Source organism: Falco naumanni, chromosome 7 (genome assembly GCF_017639655.2).
Source record: "Falco naumanni isolate bFalNau1 chromosome 7, bFalNau1.pat, whole genome shotgun sequence".
Classification (NCBI taxonomy): Eukaryota; Metazoa; Chordata; class Aves; order Falconiformes; family Falconidae; genus Falco; species Falco naumanni.
In genome coordinates, this window is record NC_054060.1 from 1,084,225 (window position 1) to 1,104,762 (window position 20,538).

The 20,538-nt window shown below is 41.6% G+C and overlaps 1 protein-coding gene across 9 annotated transcripts in view; it reads left to right on the top strand.

Annotated features, from left to right (window-relative positions):
- The window catches only part of ARIH1 (ariadne RBR E3 ubiquitin protein ligase 1), a 62,004-nt gene that overhangs the window by 5,347 nt on the left and 36,119 nt on the right, over positions 1-20,538 (top strand). For 8 of the 9 annotated variants that reach the window (XM_040601136.1, XM_040601135.1, XM_040601131.1 and 5 more), the window contains exon 2: positions 20,348-20,415. In XM_040601136.1, the coding sequence (XP_040457070.1) occupies positions 20,348-20,415 (68 nt within the window). Of the gene's footprint in view, positions 1-4,568; positions 4,712-20,347; positions 20,416-20,538 lie in introns of those variants that run through there. The other variant, XM_040601134.1, reaches the window with a different exon arrangement.

A 20,538-nucleotide genomic window follows, 5' to 3' on the forward strand; every position in this document is an offset into this window, starting at 1 on the left:
GTGGTATCTGTTCCCTGGTTGCTGAGACATGTAATTCCAAATAGAATAGAATTTTTTTTTAGGATTATTTTAAATTTCAGCATTACCAGGTGGAAAAGGCTTATCTGTTAAGTTTCCAGAGTAATTTAAACTTTGTACTTAAATGACCCATTTGCTTAGTGCTTTAGATTTCTGTTTGTTAGGCCAAATGCAAATCTCATGGCTGGCCATGAGTGAAAACATTTGACGCTGGTTTCTTTTGTCTCAATGTAATTTTTCAAAAATCACAACAAGGCAGCCTTCTCTCAGGGGCCAGGTGGATGCAGGTGGGGACTGGCCTGTATTGGGGATGTTTTCAAAGTGAAACTGAGAACACTCGTTTGGTTTTTAGCTACTTTTAAACACTTATTTCTAAAGGCAAGAAACAAATAGTAAATACAGTTAAGCTGTTCCCTGTGGGTTTAATTTTAGTAGGTCAGTCCATACTTGCCATGCAAAGTAGAGTTGTTATTTATGCTATAAATTGGAAACTGTTGTGCTACGGAGAAGTCATAATTGAAACTGCAGCATTTACAGTCCTTTATGTGAAACAATGGCTATTTGAGTGTTAAAGCATTATTAAAAATGAAACTATAGCTTATGCTTTTATATTTAGCTCTGAGTCCTTAGTTTTAGCCTTGCGTGAGTTAAAGTTCATAATGGGAAATAACACCCAAACCTTGGATGCTCTTTATGTTCCTGTGGTGTTATATGGAAGTGTAGGGCAGTCCTGTGTCTATTCAAAAAATATTTCACATTTTTTGCTTAGTGCAGTTTGCCAAGCAATGTTAAATTTAGGAGCATGGCGCACAGAACTGCAGTTTGACAGTCTCTGCTTTCTGTGATTAAACCGAGACCTGGAAGACTTCAACATCTGTTTGAAGTGATGCCGTTAACTCATAAATTAAAAGTAGTTCCCTGTGCCACTTGAGGAGGTGCTGTACCTGTTGAATTGTGCTCAATTTTCTATTTTGCAGATAATCTCTCTTCCCCTTTACTCCATGAATGAGATAAACAAGAATGTGATTCTGCTGTTTGGTGTCAGATGTAATAGAGCAGTTCAAGGAAGTGCTCGCTGATCTCCAGGCTGTGCTTGTGTTACAGTAGTGAGTCAGGGCTTTCATACAGAAATAATTTATAAGAGCCTTTTCTTTCTGTAGAATGTAGCTGCTCATTGCTTTGCTTAGAAAATTCCATTTTTATTGGCTGGTAACTGGGAAGAGAATCCAGAATTTTTCACAAGAGCTGTGACTTTCCAGGGGACGTAACTGTGAACTCTCCATGTAGTTTGACCTGTAACTTACCTGTTCAGTGTCATGATTCCAGTCTTCTATTACTTTTGTAGTTAGAAGGATCTAAAAATATTGCAAGTGGTATTTTCTCTTGTGACTGGCTGTGCTGTGTTACTGGCAGCTATAAAGAATGTTTGGAGTCTTTTTTGTGTATACAAGCATATAATGCTGCTGAATTTAATGAAGTCATTCAGTAGCTTCAGGAATTGCAAGAAAATTGCAGCCTTGTTTATTGTAAAACACACGTGGAAGGTTTGTAGCAGTAATGTCAAATGGTGCATTTGAGTGCAGCCCAGAATACAGATGCCTGCATGTTTGAGAGAGGGCTGACAAGCTTGTGTAAGGATACTGGTGCAGGAGGCTCCAGCGTGATGAGGAAGTGACCAACTCTCTCTGTGAGCTGGAGAATTTTTTTTTTAATTTGATAATGGAAATTATGATAGTTTTTAAATATCTTCACCATTCCAGATGTTTGCTGTTGGGAATGTTGAAAACCTTGAGTTTGTCTGGCCTGTATTTGATTCCCTAGCTTGTTCTCAGCTTTTAATCTTGAGCTGTGATGGAAATACTGTTGGAATGAATGCTTTGAAAACTTTGCTACCCGAGGCTTCCTCAGTAGCTGAGTTTCACATGTAACTTAGTTTGGTAGTGTTTGTACTTCATGAGTTGGTGCCTTTTTAGAACTCAAAATGTCTGTATAACTACAGGCAGTCTTTCAAAAGAGGTCCCTTGTTTACATGGTGTAGCAATGCTGAGTAATTATTTTTGGTATTCAGAGTAGTTCGCTGTGGTTAGTTGTATTTGAGTGTTACATTCATACAGTGGTTCAAACACTATCTGCATCTAGTCTCGCCTGGTTTTAGGTACTGAAAACTTCTGTCAAATGTCAGGAATCTTTTCAGATCCAAGGTCTTACGTAGCTAACTTCCAATGGTGTCTAAGTCCCTTGCAACAAGGAAGAGGCTAATAAGCCATTTAAATACTTACAGTGGGAAGATGTCATTTTTTTTTTTTTAACTTAGCTGTCTGCTTCTGGACATGTTGGCTTGCCTTGTACAGGTGGCTTGGTAACTGTGAATTTTGGCATTGCCAATGGTCTTGCTAGCTGTGTTGGGCAATGCTTGAGAGGTGGTGGGGCACCTGCTTGGTAGGCATTGCGACTGCCTAGTAAAGAAGGCAAGAAGTCTGAAAGAATTGGCTTTGAAGGGACACATGTACCCCTTTGGTGTCCTCCTTTGGAGAAGCGTGGAGCCCAGACAGCTTAAGTGCCAAGCAGTACTTCTCCGTGACCATGTTATGGTGTATGCCTGTCCTTATTGCCAGGCTCTGGCATGTCTGTGTGACGGCAAAAGGTTGTAGTCCTCTGTGGATATGCTGGGGAGAGGAACGAAATACTGCTGCTAGGGACAGCGGAATAATTTGGAGCCCTATGAGCAGGTGGTTCTTGGTCATAATCTAGGAGTAACTGGGTGGTAGCTGATGTACTGCCTAAAACTTGGCTTCTTGGTCTTCTCTTGAGCTACTGAGGGTTTCTAGCTGATGCCTGTTTATTCATGCTGGCATGTTAAGTTCCTTCCTCACAACCATTTCTAAAGCATTCTTGTTTTTGCATCTTCCTGAGAACTTTTACATCCCAGAGCACCTCTCATTTCCAGGGATGAGCAGTGCAAGGATCTGGTCTTGGCCGTCTGCTTCAAAATTAGGTCTTGTGGGAAAGTACTTGTGGCTGAAATGTAAAGGTGTGAAAGAGGAAAGGTTTTTCCTGCAACCTACAAGGTTCTTTGTATGACTTCCTAGTCTGAGGCACCCTTCATGTTCTGTAACACTATGAACATGCCTTTTTGTGTGTGGAGGGTGCATGTTAATTAATAAAAGCTCACACTTTGATTGCTTTGTGATTTGAGGGATTTGGGAGCTGGAGGGAAATAATCCCCAGTGTTGGAAATGAAAAGCTTGAATATTTGCTTTTTGCCTTTACAATCTTTCAGAAAAATTATCTTTGCTTCATGGGGTAATGTTTTGTGTGTTATTTCACCAGATAAGGCATAGAGACTCTAAACTCTGTTTTCCAGCAGATAGGTGGGATTGAGTAGGAGTTCCCGCTCAGAAGCGTTCTGCTTGGGCACAGTTAAAGTCCTGTAGAACCAGAAGAGTTGGTATAATTGCACCTGAAAACAGTCAACTGGCAAAACCCCTTGACTACTCTAGGTGTTAGTAGAAGGACTGTATATTTTTTAAACTTAATATCTGACTATTCCTGTTAAGGAGGAAGCATGAAGAGACCTTCTTCCAAGATAAATGAAAATTTTAAGTGGTTCTGAAGGCTTCTGTTTCCTGCCTGGTATTAGTAAGCTAGGCCAACCTTTGAGGGAGTGCACTGAGTAAGCTATGTGAGCATGCTACCCTGGCAAAGTATGTTTGACCTGTTTACTTTCCCGGCTACTTCCTCTGTGGCTCTGGAAAGTTTTGCTATTTGAACAACCTCATTATATAAAAATTGTGTTGGGACATAGGTGATTTTTGCTGTTCCTGTGCCAGTTTGATGTGTGTGTAAGCTGGTGAAATAGTTAGCTGCATAGTGAAGAGTTCACTCTGGGTAACTTCCTTTTAGGTTTTTCTTTTGTCTTCTGAGCTAAGGCAGTATGGGCTGTTGGTGATTCCCATTGCTGCTTGTCTTGAAACACCAGCAAACTCAAGCTGTTCTGGTGCTTTGAGTTTCTTTGGGTATCTGATGCTCATCCCAAGCTGTGCTTTTTGAGACGCAGGGGTGTATACATGTGTGCACCTGCAGCCTGAAATAGTGGTATGGTGACATGCATGTTGCTCTTAGCTTAGGCAGTACCCATTCCCTTACTGCATGGGTACAGCTGTTTTGGAGGGTCAAATACTGAACAGGATCATTGAACTTTCTGATTACACGTGCCTACTCTCTCCTATCATCAGTCAGCCCACTGTTTGACCCTGCAAGCAGTTGCTTTGCTCCACTTACCAGAAGTGATGGTAGTTGAATTACTCAACTCTGTGCTGTCAGCAAAATCTACACCTGAAGACAACCTGTGCCCTGTTTTGGGTGCATGTATAATTATAAATGCATATTTAACTTCTGAGAGCATTCCAGATTGTTTTTCAAAACTTTGATTCTCCTCTGCAGCTGATAACTTTTGGATTGGTGTGTTCTTGTGTAGCAGAATACAAACGCAACCAGCATTCTTTTGTCTGGCGGAGAGGAATTAGGGGAAAACATGAGAATTCCCAGGAGTAAACAGTCTCCCCTGCAATGAACTTTCCTGAAGGAGAATAACTTACTAAGAAGTGGACTCCTGATAATCTACATTGCAGTCAAACTCTGGGATCTGAGAAATAGGGAGATGGAAGGAGATGGTGTCTGGAAAGAAGAGGAGGTAAGGACCCCTTCTGGGAAGAAGGGAGAGTGTGGGAGAGTCATGTCTTGAGGGGATAACCAGATGAGAAACCTCTCAAGGCCTGATGAGGTTAGACACCAGAGCAGGTGTTCAGAGTGACAGAGCTTTGCTGATAAATATATATTAAAATTAGACTGAACAGCAACTTGTTACTAAAAGGATGGGAAGAAAAACACTCCAACACATGGTTAGCAGCTTCATTTGTCTTCTTGGAGCTCTGACGGGCTCTAGTAAGTCCTTGCCTTGAAGTGAAGAATGCGGGTTCTCATTCTGTGTTCCTCTTCACCTGAATAAGTGATCCCAATAGATGCTGTTAATATGAAGTTTAGTTTTGTGTGAAGTGGAAGATCTTTGGGGTAAAATCCTGCGTAGTATGCACACAGGAAAATAAAGTAACAATTTCTAAGTATTATGAAGATATGATGAACAAATATGTCCGACACATTGGTTTTGATAGTTAGCCTTTCAGTTGTCACAATTACTACTGTCTGAGCAAACTGAAGTGGTGGTCTTTGATTTATACATATTTTGTATATACACTCGCATGTTCTGTAATAACTGTTGTCTTTATTTTACTTGGTAAAATGTGTTTGAAACTTCTTTATTAGTATTAAAAGTGCTGAAATTAATACTTGCAAATGTACTCTGCTATATGTTTTTGTTGGATGATGGCAGTTGATAGTAAATGCAAGTGTAGTTCTGTGTGACAGCAAAGATGAGGTGTAACATGACACAGGTCTTGGACTATTGCGATTTAGAAATGTAAGATACTTTGCTTTCAGCTGGGGATTCTGTAACAAGGTACTAGAAATGTGTTCAGAGATTGTGCAGAAACTGGTAAAATGCTTGCTTCTTGGATGGCTTTCTTAATTTCTGAATCTGTCATCTACTTTGGGTCATTACTGTTTGTGAACTACCTTCCTATGGGATGCTTATTGTTTAGCTGGGGTTATAGCTTCTAGGAGGGGAACAGAGTGTGAAGGCTTGGAGTTGTCTGTAAGGATGCCTGGGATGGCTGATACTGAGACTATCTGGAGGGAGGGGGCTTGGAGACTTTGCGATCATTTGGATGGATGGAGGCATTCTCGTGTACCATGGCATAATTCCCCTGACTGGTGTCCTGCTATTGCTTGCCAGGCTATCTGCAGGCAGACAGTGCTGTGATTTGGAAGGGGCTGGGTGCTGGTCCAGTGTATTTAATTATCCACCAGTCATTAGTGTAATTATTTGTATTGCTAGCCTTCACATTGGTGTTAAAGCAGGACTGACTGGGTGGGTTTTTTTCTCTTGCAGAAGCCAAGTGTCTGATGATGGGTAGTAATACTTTAACAGGAAAGGAACAAGTGATATTCTTGTCAGCTAGTGGCACCATCCATCAAATACAAAATTGCACCTGCAGGTTTGCTTCCTACTTTGGAGGGCCTGCATGTTCTTGCTGGTTTAAATAAACTGCTTTAGAAATACCTCTGATTAAATGAGTGCAGGTTTGTGTAGAGGCAAGTCTTCAAAGCCCTTAAATGAGAAAATGGTGAAAAAGTTGCACGTTTTCTATTCTCCCGCACTGCTGTATGACTTGTGTTTTGCTATTTCTGTACTGAATCCCAACAGAGTATTTTCTCTTAACTCAAGAGAGCTCAGGTGGTTGGTTAAAAGTACCTGCAGCAATTAGAGACTGCAGTTACAATTTTAGGTATATCTTGTTAAAGGATGGCAATGAGAACAAACAAGAGAATTGCTAAACTCTTTATGCCTCCAGAATTTCCTTTCTTCAAAGCTGGCTTCTGCAGAGCCCTCAGGAAAAAAAATTGGGGTGTAAACAGTCAAAATTACTTCTTGTAGCGGAAATACCAGCTTATAAAATAGTGTTGCCAGGGCTCTGTTTTGTTGGCTATAAAACTAAGACGGGCTAAATGAGCAGAGTGTGGTAAATGAACTGCAAAGTCATAGTTAAAAAATGGTCTGAGCTAGAAGAGGCTTGTTGGGAAAAGGATGCTGGCAGATTTTCTTAGTGCAGATACAGATTCTGCCAGCAGAAAAAAGTGCTTTTGCAGGTATAGCTGCTTTTGTGCAGGGAAGTGATATAAGCTATAACCACACCTGCTTTGGAGCTTTTGCCAAGGTAAAGATGTTGCCAAAGATTACATCCGCAAGACACTGCTGCATTGGCAATTATTTCCTGGGCCTATGTAGTTTGAGTGTTAAGATGGCTGATTTTTTTTTTTTTTTTCCTTGCTTGAGAGTTGTAGACTGAGATATAGGCATCGCTGGGGTAGATTTACTGCCCATTTGTCAAGGTGGCACTGTGTGTACAGAACATACTTTACCAGTAAATACTTCAAAGGGTTAAGCTCTTCCTGTTTTGTATTGCATTGCAATTTGGCAAGACATCCGTATTTCTGCTGAATGATGCAGAGATGATACAGGGCAGGATCTGCTGTTGGAAAATGAGAAGGTGGTGGTAAGAACTGGGATCCAGATACGAAGCTAGATTGCTAAATGGGGATACTTGTTAAATCTATGCTGAATGGTGAGTGACTACTGAGGTACAGTGTGGTGCACCCAACTGCTTCTTTTAGCCAGGCATATGTGACAGTAAACGAGTTTAGGGTCTTTGTGCAGTGATGGGGGGGATGAAGACAGCCCAAGGGAGGTGTTTTTTATTTCCTAAAGTACTGTAGAGAGTGTGTTGATGCTTCAGTGAGTGGGTAAAATTTCCTCTGTTCCAAGTGAAGCGTGCTGGAGAGGGAGGGAATGGTTTGTAAAAGTGGATGCTGCTTTGAGGAAGGGACAGAATCAGAAGCAGCAAGGGACAGAGAGCTGAAGAGAAACACCTAGTGCTTGGGTGCTCACCAAAATGGGGCCTGGAGGAGAAAGGTGAAATGGAAGAATGTTAAGGGCTGTTCTTTTTCAACATAAAAATTCTCTAATGCTCTCGTAAAGTGCTGCTGGCTAAAAATTCTTCAGCTAAGCCTGTCTCATCAGTCACATTGTGTCTGAAGGGGTTAACAGTTGCATGCTATGAGTGACCAAGTATCAAAATGCATTTGAGTTAACTTGGACATTGCCATGAGAGTTTTTAATTGGAATGGCTTTTGTTTTGTTGTCATATTCATCTTTAACAATGATTTTTTTGTGGATGCTACCTCACTGTATTCATGGAAGAAGTTACCGTGCCTTACCATTTGCTTCTTCCTGCCTGTATATTTGTTGGAAAATGTTAATTGCAATGTTTAGAAGTTGAAGTCAGAATTCAGGATACAGGCTGCACAGGCATGTTACTTTAAGATTTTTTTTTTTTTTTGCGTAGTGAGTATTTCTTCCCAAGTACCTGCATGTCAGAGCTCTGACTTCTGCTGCATGAGGTAGCCTGTCCTTTTGCTCTCATTCTTGTCAGAAGAGGAAAAGGCTGTGTAATCAAGCACCGCAGTAACTGCTGGGTGAGAAGAACCATGTGTTTGTGCTGGCAGTGCACTTTGGGGTAAAGTGCTGTTCACAGTCGGGGCTTATCCTGGAAACAACTGATTTTGAGGAATTGACTCAACGGCAGTTGTCTTGAGGTGATGTACAATTTGGCTGGATTGTATCTTTCTTCTATGATAAACAGCTCATCTGTCTTTGTGTTTGGGCATACTGTAATAGAATAGATGTTCTCCACCAGTGCCCAGTACAAAAGCAGGTGGGAGACAGATCACTGAACAACTTGAGACTTTAACAGCACTTGGGAGACGTGTTTATGCTGAACATCCTTGGGGTCTGATCCTCTGCTTGCACACTGTCTAAAGAGAGCACACCCTTTCTTTAGTCATCATCTGGAGGGACCTTTGAGACCAGGAAAAGGACAATTTGAGACCTTTGCAGATAACTTATAAAACTTCACACAGAAAATCAATGAGGAGTTTTCTTGGCACATGTTTGAGCCTACAGACTGGCCTGTGATGGAAATTTTCTACGGAAAAAAGAACAGACATTATTGGGAATTTACCCTTCCTAGTATTGCAGTGATGTTCAGTGTCAGGAAAACGTTCTCATTATTTCAGAGTTTGCCAGGTTTCTTCTACACACTTACATGGCATACTAGTATTTACAAATAAAGTCATTATTTCTTCAAGTCATCTTAGGAACAGTTTTTTTGATATCATGAAAAACTTATAGGATACTCTTCTAGGAAGGACTTTGCAGGTGTGGGGCTTTTTAAAGTGGAATAGACATTTTTTTGGTCAGATACTGTTCTGTTACAGCAGATCTTCATGAATGAAGCATGATAACAGGTCCAGTAACAGAGCAATGGTTTGGCCTTTTTGAAAAGGACACGCAGTATGCTGTTGTATATTGTGCTCTAAGATACTGTCTGTAAAAGTGCCATCAAAAAAAGTAAATTCTCAAAGCCTATTTGTGTGGCTGCAGGATTTGTGCGGTACAGGTTCCTAACAAAGGTGAAGTACAACTTCGGATACCTATGCTGATCTGCTAATAGCGTCTTCTGAACACTGCCCGTCCGGTGCCTTTTGACCATGTGATGCTTTTGAATGTGCTTAAAGCAGCAAAAGTGAAGTTCTGTTATCCTGAGGGCAGAAGTCCTAGGTATTGCTGATCAGTAAGTCGTTCACTGGCCAGGGTTGAGATGGCCTGTTGTTTATGTTGTGTGAACTGTTGGAAACTGGAGATAGCAGAGGCAGCAGTTTTGCTACCTGATGTGGAGGAACAGTGCCAGTTTCCTACCGATACATCAGGTCTGTGACATGGGTATAGCCCTATGAGTGACTCTGGCTCTGGACTAGAATCTGGTAATGGACGCTGCTGACTATGGTGAAAGAGTGAAATTAATGCACCGATACATCTTGAAGTGAGTAAAAAGAAGGGAAGGCTTTTTTTTGGAGGCATTTTAGGACTTCTACAAAATTATTTAAAGGGAAAAGCAATTTTACAGTTCCTCTTGCAGCTTGGTTCCTTTACTGTCTGTTTCTGCCTGCGAATGGGACAGTTTCTGTAGCTCACATTGGCAGATCTGTACTGTCCTAGAAATAGATAGTTCATGCAGAAACAGAGTAATGGAAGACAGCATTCCCCCAAAACCCAAATGCAGTGCTTTGGGTTGTTTTCTTTTTATCAGCTTGATGGGTAGCTGACCTGACATATGCCACTTCTAGTCTTTCCAGTGTTGACTAGTAGAAGACCTTAAAAAAAAAAAAAAGAAAAAGCATATTTCTGTCTTTCCAGGATCATGATGTTGCTACATCGAGGACACATCTCTAGAGATTGGTGATATTCCCACAGTTTACTGTTAAAATCTTATGTTTGGTAGCCCAGCTGAATATGGCCCTCAAACTGTAACGACGATAATAGACAAGGCTAGGTCCTGCTCTTGGCAGTTGGACTGCACTCTTGAGCAGCCATTTCCCCCAAGATTTGTCTTGCAAATGGAGAAAGCTTTTGGAAGAAAGATGTCTAACTGTTGTGTTTTTGTTCAAGATGAGAAACAGTGTTTCTGGATTATGTTTTTTGAGATGTAAGCTAAAGTTGCTGGTGGGATAATGGAGGAGAAAAGCGGGTTCTCTGGCTCTAACTTGCATCAAGTTATACCCTGATCTGCTGTAAAGTCTTTGGGACAGGAAGATTTAGGGAGTCTGTTGATACAGGTAAGACCCAACTTTGTGCCTGACACATGGCTCTCAGCAGGCTACTTTCACAGATTTCTTGGAAGCAAGTCCCTGTTGTCTGATTTGTGTCAGCTCAGCTGTCTGGCCACACAGAGATCCTGCTCTGGGTTAAAATAAACTAGCAACCCTCTTTACCCAAGTCAGTTTGTCTGGTTTGCTTGTAGCTGTGCAAGCAGTCATGCTTCCATCACTGGGTGGTCAACAGCAGGCTCAGGAGCCTGCGGTTGCATGAGCTTGTGTTGCTGCTGAAATAAATACTTTCTGAGCTGCTGCTTAGTCTGGTGGTGATGGGATGCAGCTTCTTTGGAGCAGGCTCTGAAGAGTGTGCTTTACTGCCCTGCCTTGTTGCAGCCATATTTTGAAGTAAAATAATAATCCAAGTAGCTGTTACTTTATATCATAGGCAAAAATAGAGTTGGTGCATAGCTAAGCCATTCTGGGTTTTTGGAGTTTTCCTTGGTGTGTCTAAAATCTTGTTCAAAGGAAGAGATTTCTTACCTGGTTCTGACCAACCTGTGCTCTTGGGCTAATCCAAGATATTTTGGTATGTATTGCCCAGTCACTTAAACTCCTGCCTTCATTCAGCGTCATTTCTTTCTGTGGCAAAATGGACTTTTGCATTCCTCTTGAACGAACACTGTGTGTTTCCTTCAGGCCCAGCATTAGTGCATTTTCATATTGGTTTGTCACAAGAACTGAAACCATACATAGTGTGTCTTCTCATTTTCTAGAGACTGTTGGTCTGAGAGACCATGCAGGACTGAAAGTGTCAAATAAGCATCCTCAAGGGCAGAAAGAAGCATTGTGATCTGGAGAAAACCAACAGATCTTGTTTGATGGAGCTGGATCTGTTTGTGGTAGATGTATAGAAACAGTACAGTAACTACTTGGTGGGTCAAAATGGTGTGGTGTGGTGAGAACTTTCATAAAGTTGGGGTCGTGTATGATACAAGGGGAGAAACAGAGCCTGGGAATCTGGAAGAGCAGTGGTGTATAATGTTAAGAGGGAAGAGGACGGCAATAGCTTTGTGGACACTGCTTGTGCAAGTATTGTTACATGGATGAAGAGGGAAAGCGACTGACTTCACGTGTTGTTTGTGGTTGGGTCAGGAGGTCTGTTACTGCTTTTTCTAAATAGCCATCTGTTTCATTGATTTCTCATCCTATCAGAAGCAGCACTGTGAGGCACTGGATGTTGACTACAGGTTTGGTGTGAGGGGGAAATTGGTGATTACCAGGGACCTGGACTCTACCTGGATGAACTTGCAGGCTTTTTGCATTCAGGGTAGTGAGAACTCTTTCGGGGCTTTTCATACTGCCTTGTCCTCAGCCTAGCTGCAGTGCTGTGTGCTGTTTTCTTCCTCTGCAATAGAAGTTATTAAGGAACCACTGAAATAGTAAACTGGAAGAATTATATGGAAATGATGCCGTCACCTTCTCCTACTCTTTTTAAGGCAGATCTTTGCAAATTCATGAGTGGGAGGCAGTGGGTTGAATAAACCCATTCTGAAATGTACGCTGGCACCCATGTGCTCCCACTCTGGTTCTCTCAGAGTAAGTCAGCTATAGTCGCTCAGCAGCCACTGGTTTGTGTGGCTTAGGCTGATTTGCTGAGCTTTTGCTTGTATGCTGGGATTTCTTGTGGTGGGAGACACCAGGAGGAGGGAGGTACTTTGTGTGATTCTGCCTTTGGGGAAAGTAAAACAGTAGTACTCATTAACCTAAAATAATTGAAAGCAAATAATGGTTTGTGAAAGTGAGTACGTTTGAAGACCTTTTGTTCCATAGTTCTCAAGGAGCGTACAGTGGCATAACTTGCTCGAATTCCAGGGCCTCTGTACCTGTGGGTCTTTGCTCTTTAAAGGGTTGACTTTGTACTCCAGAACTGCAGCAAAAGGAAGTAGAAGCCAAAACATTCTTTAGATTATATGTATAAAATTCGGGTTAACGTATCCTGTCATCAAACCATAGATGTCCTGCTGTGGAAACAACTGTAGCTGAAATATTGGAAAATACCTTCCCTGATTGTATCATGTATACAGTTGTAAATTTGTGTTCAGTTAGTGGTGGAGCTTCTGTAGTTGTCTGAGAGCCTGTGCTACCCAGCGTACTTGAGCAGCATGGCAAATCTATCTGATCTTCTTTTGTTTAGAAGCATTACAGTGTGAATTCAGTTTTTGCATTTCCACATTTGCTAATTCATCCTGGAGTTGTTGCTTTAGTGTTGGGGTTTTCTCTGATTTTAAAAGCTTTGTTAGACAATAGATCTTTGTTGCAGCTCCTAATCATTAACCTGAAAACTTTCCAAAAAGTTTAGAGAAAACTTAAAGCAGCTGACTGCTTCATTTCTGTCTCTTGAACCAATTAACTGAAGTAATAGTGTTTTCTCTGCAGTTACTTTTATGTTCCTCAGAGCTAGAAACAATCAGTAAGGTGCAGATAGGTTACTACAAACAGAGATCATAATATCAAGCTGCCATTTGGTGCCATCACGTAATGGTAGTAATGGAGTAATTCTGTGAAACTTAATTTTCAAAATTAAGAGATGTTGTGTGAAGGGAAGTTAGTGGGATGAAGAAAGATGTAGGAAGCTACGGAGATGATCAACATGGAAGCTGAAGCCTATGTATGTGTTAATTGGAAGTCACAGTGAAGTGGTAAATGCCAGCCAAAGGACAGCAGTTGACAGCAGTGACTGGCAGCGTCACAGGGAAGTGGCCTGGCTTCATGCTGAGTTGCTTGGAAATGCCATTAACAGTCCTAACAGGTAAATTTTTGAGTGATTCAGAGATGAGTAATTTGAGTCACTTAGTGTGGCTTCAGTGGGGCTGTAGGATGCGAAGATGATATCCTCAGTGGGTGCACAGAGACTGAATAGTCCTGATTTTGTTGTTTTTTATAACAGGTGTGTGGAAGATGAGAAGTATTTTATATCCACCTGTATGTGTGGGAATGGCTCATAAACCATGAGATGGCTGATGGCAGAAATGTACCATGGTATGATTCTCTCCCAGGCCTCAAGGGGATGGTAGAGGAGGAGAGTATGGATTGGTGGTGGCAGACTGATCCATTTAGCTGCTGTCCTCGTCTTCTCACAACAGCCCTCTTCTGCCTGTAATTGCGCCAGGGAATATTAGATTACATGAAAGTTTTCCAGCAGCTTCTCAAGAGTGCTCTGTTGGTGGTGTTTAAAAATCAGCAAGTTTGAAGATACCCGATTTAGGAGATCACATCCTGGAAGTACTGAACACTTAGATTTAGTCTTCTGCGTTCAGTTCCTGGGAATTTTATTAAGCCGCTAGGAATCAGGTTTTGTGCTGTAAGATTTCATATAACTGTCTCCTGAAAGGACAGATGTGACTGGATCTTCACAAATGAAGGTTGCTTAGTGCATTTGCAAAACAATGCAAACCTTAAGATTACAGTCTTAGTGTAATGTGATTCAGCTAGAAGCTTATTTAAAACACTTTGTACTCCGTGTGTTTATGTCTAAGGTTACCTGTATGGGGCTGGGAGGGACGTAAGTGGAGAGCAGTAGTGTTAAAATGGAGTAGACCTAGTTATTGCAGAATTTTGAGTTTGTGTCCACTTTGTTATTACCTGACAAAGGAAGCAGCTGTATGGTGCCTGGTCTGTTGTGTTGGTTACCCTTGTTCTGTGCTGCGGGGAAGGAGCTGTTGTCCTTCAGAAAGGAGTGTCGGTGTACAAAGCTGTTGGGTTTTGAAGTAATTGAAGAATTATGGGGGATTTCTGCTCCTGTTTGGTGGTGGCACATAATGCATGAGTATTGCCCATTTGCCTTGGTCTTGAGGTTTAGGGCATGCCTGCCTGCACATCACCTCCATGACCTGGAGCCATCTGGAGAGCTGTGGGGAAAAACATGCAGCACATCTGACGGTGCTGGTCTCTAGACCATCAATGAGAGCTACAGCTGAGGCAAGCAAAAAGTATGTTTTAATTTATCAAAAAATCTTTTAAACTTCATGGCAATGTTACTCTTAATCAACCTGCTAACATATAATGTGACATGCTCATTATTTTATGAATGCTTCCTTCTGTGGCACGGTGTGCATGGTGACAAGCTTTGGAGGTTCGATCTTGCATATGCTCAGAGAGTAGCTGGAATTTCCACTTGGTGCTCTACTTTTGGCAAAGGCTGGGTTTTTGATCAAGTATTTACAGTGGTGGTGTGACATGCTATCCCTAGATGCTACTTTACTGGAGCAAATGTTTGTGCAGCTTGGTTTCAGACAGGTGTTAGCTTCTGAGCTGTTCTTTTGATGGCCCTTTGCTCCTCCACCAGCATGTGTGATATGTCACCACCAAGCAAAACTCTTATTCTTTGCTGTCAACTGATGTGAAACCAGTCAGTTTCCTTCTGCTGGGAAATTTAAATAGGGTCTTGTGCCACTTACATACCTATGGAATATAGATGTGGGTGTTACTGAGGTTTAAACCTTGTACAGATGTCTGAGGCTTGGGCAAAGCCAATGTTTCTGGAGTGTCTACTTAAATTCATGAGTACAAAAGCAATTGTGTAGAAAACCAAACTGGAAGTGGTGTCAAACTTGTATTGCTGTACCAAGTCTGAAAAATGCCTCTGCTACTGTTATAGATGCTGTAGCTGGGATGAAAACCATTGAAATGGAAAAGCTGCCATATTTAGACAATAAAACCAGCCATGAAATGGGAAGAAACAGAATGAAGAATTTATCAATACCACGTTTCAAGGAGGGTAGGAAAGGACTTTGCTGGAGAACTGAGCTTAAGTTGTTCTTAGATGGTTTTAATCTGCAGTGAATGCTGAAATTGAAACAGGCACTTACGCCCAGCATATGATGAGCAGCTGAGCTCTAAAATATGGTTTTTTTTCTGTAATAACTGCAAGAATTAACCGCACAGCTCAGTCTTGATGGATGAAAACATGAATGGATCAAGTACTGTGAACTGTCATTCAGCAAACTAGGTTTCTTGGAATTTCTGATTTAAGCTGATGTCCTAGTAGTCTTTAATTTATGATTCATGTATACATTTAAGTGCATCCACGTTCCTTCTTCCAATTCATACTTTCTTATTTTGACAGCGAAAGGAATTCAACTCAGGTATTAGTGACCAAGCTTCCAGTTCAAGTAAATTCTATTAAGGAGTTTTATTTCAATTGGTAATGCTTCTGTGGAGAATTCCAGACCTTTGCAGGGTTTGCCATCCATGTATCTTCTGCTTGCATTGGTGTGCCTGAGCATGGCAATACAGGTCACAATAGTAAATGTAAATACCTCCAGTGAAAAGCAGTGGTCAAGTTGGATCAGTCTGAAGCACGTTTGGGACTCGGCTGCTTTGTTAGAGTAATAAAAATATAAATCACTGCTGAAGGACTGGCTGTTTCTCTCTGGGCAGAGCTTTTTACAAATGTTTTGTTAGTGAGACAACGAGTCTCTTAAAGTGCCCTGAGAATTTCAACAAAATGGCTGCTTTCCTCGGGTTTCGTTCCTATCTGGATATTAGCAGGCTTGCTGCAATCTTCCTTGGCTTCAACATGTAAAATTTAATAGATGGCTGTTGTAAATTAGATCTGCTGTTTGACCTTTCATTGAACCACATTTGGAGCAAAACAGAGCGTTTGAATATGTTTGCTTTTCCCTTGCTTGCAGTCTGTTTCTGGCAGCTTTACTTATTAAAAATTTTCTTTGTAAACAGAATACCCTTTGCAAAAGCATGCTTCTCCCTGCTGCAGCTTCGAGCCTAAGTAGTAATCCTGTCTGAGCAGCATCGTAGCCTGTTTGTAACTAATCTTTCTGGTGTAAGAGTTGTAGATGGTAATCCTGTGTGCCAAATGAGAAGCCCATCCAGTTTCAGAACAGAAACTAATATGTCAGTGCTGTGTAATCTAGTGGTATTTAAATATTCTGTTAATTTTCACAGAGTGTCCAAAGTGATTGCTAAGGGCTTGTACAGCAGTGGCAGGGTTGACAATGCTGTAGCAGAACTACTGTCAAAATAGGGGTTGAAACATCAAATCATTTTGGTTTATCCCCATATCACCGAGCTACAGGACATAGCTGCTCTGCAGCAGCTAACCTTTCATTGTGATAGATGCTGTGATATACTCCAAAGCTGCTCCCAAGTAATTGAGGTGTGTGCGTGCAAGCAATTAATGTAGAGCAGCTGTTACCTGGTGCCTTGTTGGTGTGCCTTGCCTTAAATTAGAACAATCCTTAATGCCAGAGGTTTTTTCATTTGTATTTAACTGTGGTTCACATGCAAACCAAGCCTCTTAGTGCTGCCTCCCTCCCTGTCTTCAGTCCTCCCTGTGTAATGCCTGCTCAGGTTGTATTGCTGTCCATGCTGCATGTGAACTAGGCATGGTTGTTTTAATCCTTGCCTTCTGCATCAGTGAAACAGCTACTTAAGTTTTAAATACTAGATCTTAGATGTGGCAAATGGAGAAAGCAGGCAGCCCAGCTATTTTTGGTAGGAGCTTGTCATGCTGCTGGTGGCTTTTTTTTTTTCTTTTTTTTTTTTTAAATTAACATGTTGAACCAATAATGCTGTAGCTAGAGGAAGCTAAAGTCCAACAAGCCAGTAAAAGCTATCCTTTCACACCATATTTGTGTTATAATACGCAGAGCCAACAGTGGTGGTCTGTGGAGTATAATCCGAAATAACGTGCTGTTTCGTATGCTGCCATTGTGGTGGGAAAACAGCTTTCTTTTTGTGATGTTTGGATACTTAAGGGGTCTGGTCTAGGGAAACTTGTTTTGGAAAGCTTCAGTGCCATTCTATTGGGAAAATGGAGAAGCCAGAAATGAAACAAGACTCTTGTTCTTCTTGACAGTGTGTGTCCTTTGGTGACAGCAGTATTTGCTGGATTTGCCCTGTCGCACTTGATAATCACCACAGACCACTCTAGTTCCTTATTAATATGGCATAATAACTTACCCCTCAGTGCAGGGGGAACCTGTCTGTCATCTTTAAAAAGAAAAGTCAGCCAGAGACCACTACCTCGTTTGTCTCTTAGCCTATTAAGTGATTAATAGGTATTCGCAGAAGCCTTAATACAGTGGCCAAGTGGGTTGCTGTGGCAGAAGGCAGGACAAGACTTCAGGCTAATTTAAAACTCTTTTAATGTTGTTGCTTGAGAAATTAAGAAAGACTCTTTCTACATCTGGCAGATCTCTGGGCTGAGTGAAGAATCCTTATGTTTGAGAAGAGCTGCATGCTTTACTATCTGAAACTTGTTTGTAAAAAGAGCGTGGCAGGGGTGAGGGGCTCAAGTAATGTGCTTTGTAGATGTGACAGTGCTGAAGGGATTACACGGAGAAACCTGTATGTGCTGCCTGCCTGATACATTTAGCAGGAGATTCCCTGGTTTGAGGCAAGACTTGTCCTAGACCATGGAAATATTTTTAAAATAAAAGTTGTACAGACTATAGGAGCTGGTATCATAACCAAGATAATATAGAAATAAGGTCAGTTACTAAATTATATTTTCATCTTTGATTAGTTTGCTCTTAGGAAGCATGTTTGTGAGCTGTTAAGAGCTCCTTTAGATACTGCTGCATAATACAGCGTAGTATGACAGAAAAAGGTGTTGTGGAGACCCAAATATAAAGTAACCTAGAAAGATCAAAAACTAAAGCTCTGAAAGAGGCTGAAGTCGTCCTCCCTGGAGCTGAAGTAGCCTTTTGATGACAGAGACCCTTAAATTCCCATACAGCTTCTTGGTGGCAGGACTGAATTGAAATATTTCAACTGCTTGTTCCTCTCTGTCTGCAGTGCTGGCACGGGCTCTGTGCCACTGCGTGCTGGGCTGGATCAGGGATTGATGCTATCAGAAAGCTTTTCCAGATTTTTTTTTTTGGTTTAACTTTAAATGGGGTTCCATGCTGGTTTAGTGTGATTGCTGGATTGCTGTAGCACCTTGAACAGTGTTGACTGGGCAGGGCACTTGTTGGCCTCACTGCCAGGGCAGAAGTTCAGGATGTAGCTCCTTGCAAAGACTTTCTTGTTGCCTGAAGAGCCTCTCTCTCGACCCTTGCTTCAGGGTGTATCTGCATTGCTTTTGCACTGCGAGGTGTATCAGCTTGCTACTTTGGCTGAGAGCCTACAAAGAGGGGAAAATAACTCATCAGAGCAGTGAGTTAGTCCAGCTTGTCCTGAAGCTGCACCATCACTGCTTTCAACACAAGGAAATGGATAAATCTGCCCAAAAATGGGGTTGCCTCGGTAGCAGGTGGCTGCAGTGCTGTATCTCTTACCAGTGTGCTGAAGGTCGGGGTGCTGCCTCGCTGGTTTGTAATGGCCAGTTGCATGTGGTTGTCAGTCAGGCACCTCATTCTGTTATTACAGTTAGGAGCGTGGATCCATATCACCTAAGAGAATTGTTCAAAGATGGACAGTGGCCACGTTTTCACAATGTAGTGTGTTTGGCAATACCAGTTTCTGGTTTTCCTGCCCTGTATTGTGTAGCAGATTTGCTGTCCCAGCTGTTTATAGGGCTCCACATGGACTGGATGAGGGATCTGGTCTAACCTTTCTAAAGCTGCCTTAGTTCACATGGGCTTTTTAAGCTGGAAAAAAATCTTAATTTCACCTTAAACAGGTGTGCTGGCATTAATAAGAATAAGAACATGGTGCAGAAAGAGAGGTGTGTCACTTCTTATACTATAAACCACAAGACTAGTTCTTTGTGCTTACGTTTTGATCCTAGGACTTTTTTTCGGTGAATTTTATTTCAGTGAATGTTTTGTTGGTGTCACTTGCTCAAAGATGCTGTTCTGCTTTCCCTTTCTGTCCTCTCCCATGTGCTAATGCAGCTGTTTGTATGGTCAGGCAATCAAATAAATTGGGGAGCTGATTTGGTTAGAAAACAACTTGAAGGAAAAGAAAAAGATCCATTTCGAAGCCAGTTACTTGCAGTGTTGCAATATAAGATGGCTGTACTAGCATGGAGTGGTGAGCGCAGGACATGCGAGCGTGCAGCTGAGGGTAATGATGGGGTGGGATCACTGCTTTGGGTGGCAGCATTGGCTTTTGGCATCTTCAAGTTGTAGCTGTAGCTTGCAGGCTCAGAAAATCACATTGCTAGTTTATGTCCTACTTTTCAACAGCTTCAGAGTGTCCACTAAAAATTTGCCCTAAGGCAAACTTCCATTTTGGTGTCAAATGGCAAAGCACATGTAGCTGTTCTCAGTGCTCACTGTTGCCTCTGCATGTAAATGGTTCTAAAACTGAGCCCAGAGTGTCTGAATTTAGAGAGCTAAACCATGGTTCTGGGGTGTAACAGAAGCTCTACGTTTCGTTATGCTTTTCTGCTCATATAACCCAGTCCTTGGCTGATGATAGATTTAGTTGGAAGAAAAACTTGTACACAGGTGAAAATCAGCTTTTGATCCTATTTCTGACCTTTCTAGGGTGTATTTCTTTCCTTAGTTATATAGTTGCATAGTATTTTCTGGATCTCCGGGTGCTTCAGTAACACCTGGGGACTTCAAAAAGACAGTCATCTTACATTGGCAGCCATTTACTTAATGGGAGAGTCTTCAGCCCAAGGGTTTTGGTGGCTGGGGCTAGGACAAACATGGAATATTCTTGTTCTGCAAATGGTGTGGAGGTTGTGGCAGAAATGGGTAGGATGGATGGCAGTTAGCCCTTCTTGCCTTTTTTTGGGGGTGGGGGTCGGTTTATATTGTTTACATGGAGATGTTGGCACTTAAGCGTCTGCGGTAGCAGTAACTAACCTGTTTCTTAAGTGTTCATCTTAGTCTCATTTTATATAGATCTTTTTCTTTATTTTAATTTTTCTATCTCTCAGGTCAAATCACTTTCCAGTATACGGTAGTTGATTGTCTGCACAGTTTATCAGTATGTATTCAAAACTCTACTTGATGCTTTCATAATAGTAGACCAGCATGGTCAAGCAGTTAATTATTTATTATTCTTTTTTTCTTTCTTCTAGAATCCAGCGACTATCACTCGAATACTGCTTAGCCATTTCAACTGGGATAAAGAGAAGCTGATGGAGAGGTAAGCAGCCATCTTAGCATGCCACATTTTGCTTTAGAGCTGCAAGAAATGTTTATTATCAGAGTAACGTGAGAGTGGATGAACGCACAGTATGTGCCAGGAGAATCTTCTCTGCAAGCTCTA